Here is an 8,606-nt window from a genome sequence, read left to right as displayed (position 1 = left end):
TTATTTCCTTTTACTGCACTACTACTACTTGTCTTCAATAAAAGCCTACCTTCATACCTTGTAGTATGTTGGTATTGTATTTGTTCCGTTAAAATTAATTAAGCTTGATCTTCTTATTATGTATGGAAGAAATGATTTAAAGGTAATAAAAACGTCAATTTAATATAAGAAAACTCATATCTTTTGTCATTATGAGATGTTTGGGGAAGGAGTGAGTCAGCATCCGGCAGCCATGTAGGATAAAATTAGCCGGATTTTATTTAGGAATCGCCGGAGGTTCATAAATGCTAAGTAGAGTAACCAATTTGTAACAAAAATTAGTTCGGTTACCATTTTGAAATTTTGGAAAAGTACAATAACTTCCAAAATCAATAACCTTGATTACTTTCTATAACTAAATTAATCAATCCTACAAATGGGTCATAAAATAGTTATTGAAAAAATATACAAAAAAAGAAATATTTATACCCTACTCGAGGATTAAATTATTTGCAGTTATCAAATTATATGTTCTGTTTGCCAAACTGATGATTTTTAAAAAACAAAAAGTTGTCTGCTCATTTTAGATTGGTTTTTTTATTATGTGGGCAAGTTGAGGTTACAAGTTTCATAGTGGGTACCAAGCCGATTATCATGTAAGCAAAAATCGATATGAAATGAGCGAGCAATTTAGTTACTGCACTTGAACTCGTAACAAAACAGTTATTGTACTTGTGTTTTAGTGACTTGATTTTTTTAATTGGAAACCGGTCAATTTATGTCTATATGAACGCAACCTGATTATACCTATTCGACCTCTATGTGAAAAATTCTTAGATAAATCTAATTCATCATATATGATTATGAACTTTCTATTAATCGCATGATACATATCGATATTAAATAAATACAACTAATAATTAAATAGTATTGAATAATAATCATAAATCATCAATTAATTGTATTTAATGATTGGTCACTTTCATTAAGTCCGCTTGTCATTGCATTTAATAAAAATTTAATAAATCCAACGTTGGCAAATTAGATAACACAAGAATTTCTCCCTCCAAAAGAGTCACAAACATGTCATTAAGTAAAAACACATACTATGTCAAATATTTTAAATACAACCATGAAAACGCTCTTCTTTAAGAAAAAAACATATCCCCATCTCACATTCTCTCTTCTCCCAACCCATTAAACCTGTTCTAGAGTGTGGAACCTAGTATGTAAAATTGAATGAATGTAAGCAATAAATTTAAAAACAGAAAAGGAGCTAGAAGCGCAATAAAACACTGAAGCTGGAAATAAGGCTTAATACATAGCCGTGTCCCTGTACTTTACACTTTTTGCACATAAGGTCCCTTCACTTCACAACCCTTATTATAAAGCCCCACACTTCTTAAATCAGTCGCCCGTGGTCCCTCCGTTAACAGAAGTTGGCGAGTGTCTTTCACACACTATTACCTGCGAATATCAACCACAAGCATTCCTCCACCTCATACAACGGTCGCCATGTCACCTAGCCACATCACCTATCTCATTTACCCCAAAGTAAAAAACGATTGAAGTTAAAAAAACCTAATCCCCAATTCATCCTTAGCAGAATATGAATTCCCCTAAACCTAACCCTAAACATAAACGAAATTGAAGAGTTGTTTGTTTGTAAAAGGTGAAAGAAGGAAATTAAAGAACACATCCAGCAATTGAAGAACCCTAATCGACGTGAAGATGAAAAAAAAGAGTGCAAGGAAAAAGGTTCATGCGATTTCTGCGAACCAAAAGGACAAAGGAAAAGAAATTGCTGTCGCACCAGGTTAGTTTTCGCGTTTTAAGGGTTTTGGTTTGTTGGGTTATTGTATTTTGGTTGTTAGGTTAGTTTATTAGGTTTTGGTTTGTGGGGTTATTGTATTTTTGGCTGTTAGGTTAAATTTGAATGGTTTCAATTTTTTTTTTGATTTTAGCCTGTGAAATGCTGTTAGTGTATATGGTCCTGATGATTTGTTTAATTCGATTGGTAGTCCCCTTTGATGTCTGTTAGGTTATTTTTTTAGATTTTCCTTATTCTTACTGCTGGTCCCCATTTGTTTATGTTAAAGTATGCAGTGTTGCTTTTTGCTTTCAATTGGTGGACCTATTCTTGTCTGTCATTTTTGTGTGTCATTGTTAGATTTTTTTCTCTTGTGCTTTAGCTTGTTTTTATATTATTTGTTTGTGTGTATAGGTAATGACAGATTGGAGGCAAAGATTGTGACAATGGTTTTATGTTATGGGGGTAGGATGCAAATGAAAGAGGGTAGGTTAGCTTATGTGGGAGGGATTGAGGAGATTGGTGATCCCATATTTAGCTTAGACAAACTGTCCTACTTTAACATTTTGTCATACCTGCATTATTTTGAAATAGAAAAGGGGGATTTATATTTGAAATCTAATAGGATAGAGTTCACAAAATTTGAGAATGATAGGTGTGTCCTTCCCTTTTGGAAACAGCTTCTAGACAACAAAGAAAATAAATTTATTGTCTATGTTGATTACTCTAAAATATTAGATTCTCAGGAAATACAAGCTAGAGTAGAGGGGGGTTGTGCTATTAGTGGTAGTGGTAATGAGCCAGCTTCACAGGTAACAGATCTTGGGGAAGACTTGACTTTTGATGACATTTGCATAGACATAGAAGATCACAGTGATGATGATGAGGTAGAATTATAGGAGGCTAGGAAAAATGTGATACAAGCCAGGCAGGATTTAGCAGGTTTAGCAAAGGATAGGGGAGATGATCACAGGGATGAGTTAGGGGCTGGTGATGAACCTGTAGATGAGTTAGGGGCTGGAGATGAACCTGTAGTTGTGGATGAGTTAGGGGATGGAGATGAACCTGTAGCTGTGGATGAGTTAGGGGCTGGAGATGAAGCTAGGGCAGAGGATCACAGTGATGAAGCTAGGGCAGAAGAACCTAGGGTTGAGGTGGATGGGGATGAAGAGGGGGATAGTGATTCAGCAGACTTATCTTATGAATGTGATAGTGTTTACTATAGTAGTTCAGATGTAGGTAGCCATTTTAGTGACAATGAAGATGAGTATGGTGCTGATTCACTAAGGGAGGAGAGTATAAGGGTGCAGTTTGATGCTACTACTGAGATTCCTCAGTTTGCAGTTGGCATGATTTTCAGTAGCTTAGCAGAGGTTAGGGATGCAATAGGCAGGTATGCAGTTATGAAGGGAATGTGTGTTAGGTATGTGAAGAATGATCTAAAAAGAGTTAGGGCCAAATGTATTGTTGGCTGTCCATGGTTGATACAAGTAAGCCCTCACAATACAGACCAAAACTGGACAATTAAGACCTACATACCTGATCATAGATGCACTAGAAGCAATAGAGTCTCATTTTGTGACAGTAACTTCTTAGCTAAGAGGTACAAGACCATGGTCACCAACCAACACTATATCAAATTAAATGACTTTAGGTCCATTGTTAGGAGTGAACTGAAACAAAGTGTTAGTGTGAATGTGTGCAGACATGCAAAGACAAAAATTATTGCTGAATTGATGGGGTTTTATAGGGAGGAATATGCCATGCTAAATGACTATGCTGAGGTTATATGTCAAACCAACCCAGGCACCCATTGTTTTGTAAAATCCACTTCTGAAAACCCTGAGGGAAAACAAGAGTTTCATAGGTTTTATGTGTGCTTTGCTGCATGCAAAAAGGGTTGGGTTGAGGGCTGTAGGAAAGTGATAGGCATAGATGGGTGTTTTTTAAAAGGAATCTGTAAAGGGCAGTTACTGATTGCTGTGGGTAGAGATGGAAACAACCAAATGTTTCCAATAGCTTGGGGAGTGGTGTTGGTTGAGAATAAGGAAAACTGGAGTTGGTTTCTGAGGATGATTCAATATGATTTAGAACTGGAAGATGGAGGAGGATTTGCAGTCATATCAGATATGCAAAAGGTATGATTCTTGAGAATAATGTTTTTGTATATGCTTTTTGAATTTGGCAAGTGTTTATTTTCTGTTGATTTTGCAGGGACTTGAAGCTGCCTTGAAAGATATACTTCCCAAAGCAGAACACAGAAGATGTGCCAGGCATGTATATGCTAACTGGGCCAACAAATGGAGGGGTGATGAGAGAAAGAAGGCCCTTTGGAGTTGTGCAAAGGCAACTATAGGATCATATTTGAAGCTTAGACTACAACACCTAGGGACTTTAGGGAAGGATATAGTGAAGGATGCTTTAGGTTATGATATTGAGACCTGGTGCAAGGTGTATTTTGACACATCAATCAAATATGATGTGGTTGATAACAACCTAGCAGAGACATTCAATGGTTGGATTTTAGAGCCTAGGTGTAAGTCTATCATTACTATGCTGGAGGATATTAGGGTAAAGGTGATGAATAGGCTATGGAACAAGAGAGATTCATCAAGGGGCTGGATATCAGATATTTCACCTAGAGCCCTGGAAATTGTTGAAAAAAACAAGCAATTATCCTTTCAGTGGGAGGTGGAACATAATGGGGATCAGGCATATGAGGTGGCTTGGCTTCAAGATAGAAGGAACAAGCACACAGTGGACCTTGCAAAGAGGATCTGCACTTGTAGAGAGTGGGACTTGACTGGGATCCCTTGCAAGCATGCTGTCTCTGCCATCTATGCCATGCGTGGAAATCCAGAGGCTTTTGTTCATGATTGTTACAGCAAGGAGACCTACATGAAAGCTTATGCTTTCACAATCCAGCCAGTTCCTGGAAAGCAGCACTGGGTTCAGAGTGAGAAAGGCCCAATAGACCCTCCACCCTTCAAAAAATTGCCTAGAAGACCCAAGAAAAATAGGAGAAAAGAATCATTTGAGGTCAAGAAGAAGGCCAAGCTATCATTCCATGGGAGAGTAATGACTTGTGGAATATGCAAGGGTGTTGGGCATAATTACAGAAGCTGCCCCAAAAAAACTTCAAATAATCAGGTGATGAACATTGGCTTTTTAAATTGTTTGTTTTTTGATTCTTGAACTGGTTACTAACATTATCTTCATGCTTTTAGTACAAGCCAAGGAAGAACAAGAAGAAGCAACCAGAGGCAACACCTTCACAGCAACAAGAAGCTACAAGCAGGAAGAGGAAGAGGAATCAACCTTCTGTAAGTTTGTCAATTTATTTCACTTGATAAATTAGGGTTTCTTTATGTCTTTATGGCTGAGAATTAAATATTGTGGTGGTGCTATAATTGCAGGGAGATGGGTCCACCACTGCTGCTGCACGTGCAAAGCTAAGGTCAAGGCAAACTTAATGGGCTGGACATGCTTGTGAATGGGCAATGTTTTTGTGAATGGGCAGTGTTTTGTGTCTTGTATAGACAGTTTTTGTATAAGGCAGTGTTTTGTGAATGAGCAGTGTTTTTGTGTCTTGTATAGACAGATTTTGTGCCTTGTATAGACAGTTTTTGTATAGGGCAGTGTTTTGTATAGGGCAGTGTATTAGATACTCCCTTTGATAATTTTTGTAATGCCTTTGGATAGCATTGGTTAGGATATTCAGCCTTATACTTTATGAATCCAAAGGTTGCTATTTTGCAAACAACTATGTAATTAATTTGCCCTTTCAGTAAAGCTCATTTTGGGACCACTTGTTTTTATAAGTTTGATTATTGCAGATTATTTATAGGTACTCTTTACAGGTCATTTTGCAAGGTCATTTGCAAGTTTGGAGTTGTGCAAATTATAGGTCATTTTCATGCAGATTTGTTGCAACTTGTAGGTCATTTTTCATGCATATTACTTGCAATATGTAGGTCCATTTTTCATGCAAACAGGTTACCAAATGGACAAACTCTATAACACACAAAGATACACAAACTCCTAAAGCACACAAAGATACAAGATTACCAAATGGACAATTACATAAACATATTACTAGTTCCAATTAAGAGGCCAATCTTATAAGATTGGCAAACATCAATATTCTTAACAAGATATTGTTCCAAACAAAAAGCAAACTACCAACAAAATAAGAGTAGCAACAAACAACATTCAAACTGCCTAAACACAAGTTGCTCTCCTACCTAAACAAGAACTCCTAACGAAATAATGCATAAACAACAGCCCCAGCAGTGACTACCCCACATCCACAAATTCCATACTTCATCATTTTGGCAGTCTTCTTGGCCTTTGCATGATGGAGCTAAACTTCCTCAATCCTCTCCTTCAATGTGTCAACTTCCATCATTTCAAGCCCCATTTCTTCCTTCAGTATCTGGTTTTCATTTTTGTACATGTCAACGATCTCCTTCAGGGCTGCAACCTCCCCATTCAGAGAGTTATTCTCTAAGATCCTAGCTGCCAATAGTGCTCTAACTTCACCAGCTTGAAGAAGAGCTGCATCACGTTCATTCTTCAGATGAGTCACCTCCATCTTCATGTTAGTGACCATCATAAGTGCATATCCATCCAAATCTTTGTCAACCCAAGCAAAGAAGCTACAATTTGGATTCTGCAATGCAATTGCAGATAAGTCAGATATTTAACAGCCTAGGTTTCAGTTAATCAAACACAATTTCTTTGAAACAATAAAAACACCCAAATGCAGCCAATCTCAAAACCCTAATTTAACAAACATCAAGTAATAAAACCCTAATTTAACAATTACCCAAAAATTACTCAAACATGTCACATTCCTAAGGTCATTAACAACAAATGGTTTAATTCATGAAAACCCTAATTGAAAACTTACATTTCTCCCGGCACAAGTATAGAACCTTCGACCTGGATTCTTTTCAGTAGTGGAGACCTTAACTCGCGCCGGACTTCCACAGTCACAACGAACAACACCATCACCACCTTCCATCACGTTGTTAAGAAGTTCTTGCAAAGGTGTAGGAGAATTTGTTGAAGAATGGCTAGGGAATGGAGGAGAGTTCAACTTGGAATGAAGGAGAAGAGGAGACTCGATGAAAATGCCTTCTGCCATGTCATTATGCCACACTGGACACCCATTGGACGTGTATATAGATGGATGGAAATTCTAACGGCGTCAACACTCGCTGGGCGGGAGGGACCACGGGCGACTGATTTAAGAAGTGTGGGGCTTTATAATAAGGGTTGTGAAGTGAAGGGACCTTATGTGCAAAAAGTGTAAAGTGCAGGGACACGGCTATGTATTAAGCCCTGGAAATAATGAAAAGATGCTAAAACATCGAAATAGTAGCTATATCCGAGAATGAATAAAACTTGAGATGTCGTGGTGAAAGTATGAATGAAGATAAGAGGATATATCGCGTATCATGGGAATGGGCTGAGTATGACTGTGTTGTTTCGAAGATTATAATATCTATATTGGTCTTTATGCGACTATATCCATTATTGTTCAATCCATACCAAGATATTTTTATCAGTATATCACATGGATTATTCCAGGTGTGTACTATTAGAAAATCTGTTTTTAACGACGGATCTAAAATCTGTCAGTAAATTTGGATTTAGCGACGAACGTGTCCATCGCTAAATCATAGACGCTTTAGTGTGGATTTATCAAAATCTATCGCTAAATTTGGAGGGTAATTGGCGGGAGAGGTGGCGCCAGTTATTTTTTGCAAAACTAGCAACGGGTTTACTAATCTGTCGCTAAATTTTGTGACGGGTTTGTAAATTTATCACTAATATGGCCAAACATCGAAATGTTGCGTTTCATTGCATATTGTAGCGATGGATTTGTCAAAATATATCGTTATACATTTAAATGAAACACATTGTTTTTGTTAATAATTGCTCATGGCCCCTCTCTTTAAGGTCCCCTTACCGTAAACCCCTAAATTTCAAAAACGGTCAGTCATTTTGAGAAGACATGTTTCGTCTTCTCATATCAATTTGAGAAGACAAAAATCATCTTCTTGGATAGATTTGAGAAGACGAGTTTCCCTTCTTTGATGAGAAGACGAACCAACTTGGTTCGTCTTTTCTTGTGAGAATATGATTTATTCGTCTATAGCGGCGAATACAAGAGTAAACGACGGAGGAGGTTTCCGGTGGATGGGTGGATCCTGATTAGGGGGTTGGAGCAATTTTTTTTTGGTTGGGTTTGGTTAGGTTAGAGTTTTTTGTTAATTATAGACTTTTATGGTTATTTTAGTCATTTATTGGGCAAAAGAGGTTGAGCAAGCACCGCCATTAAACTTAGGAGGTTTAGTGATCGTTTTTAAAATTTAGTGGGTTTACTATAAGGGGACCCTAAAGTGAGGGACTATGAGTGATTATTAGTCTATTGTTTCAATATGGTATAAATGTTGCAAGAGATTTGCCAATACAACCTTTTACTAGGTGATCTACAAATTCTATACAACCTTAACTGCTTTTTACATACAACCCTAAGATGTTCAGGTGATTGGCTGGAACTGATTGGATTTGGCTAATTAACGTGGTTAGTCCTTTAGCATGTTAATCTGGATCGATACTTTTGGAAAGCTGTAAACATTGCAAACGTGCTCAAAAGTAGTTGGTATGCATACATAGTGAGAAATACTTTTAAACATCAATACTTTTGAGTTCCTAGCACTCGTACGTGTTTAACAGTCGGTGTGGTAAGAACTAGTTCTCAGGCAGAACATGGAAGTCGTCTGTCGTCGATACAGCTTTATTGGTT

General features: G+C 37.4%; 1 protein-coding gene across 1 annotated transcript; it reads right to left on the bottom strand.

Moving 5' to 3' along the window:
* Positions 1-6,152: 6,152 nt before the first annotated feature.
* Positions 6,153-6,815, bottom strand: LOC126683372 (uncharacterized). The gene is made up of 2 exons (XM_050379243.2): positions 6,702-6,815; positions 6,153-6,461 (listed from the first exon to the last, which is right to left on the bottom strand). The coding sequence occupies exons 1-2, from the start codon at positions 6,813-6,815 to the stop codon at positions 6,153-6,155; spliced, it is 423 nt and encodes a 140-aa protein (XP_050235200.2).
* Between the last annotated feature and the right edge of the window lie 1,791 nt (positions 6,816-8,606).

Source organism: Mercurialis annua, linkage group LG5, assembly GCF_937616625.2.
Source record: "Mercurialis annua linkage group LG5, ddMerAnnu1.2, whole genome shotgun sequence".
NCBI lineage: Eukaryota > Viridiplantae > Streptophyta > Magnoliopsida > Malpighiales > Euphorbiaceae > Mercurialis > Mercurialis annua.
This window is presented reverse-complemented; position numbering and strand designations above follow the sequence as displayed.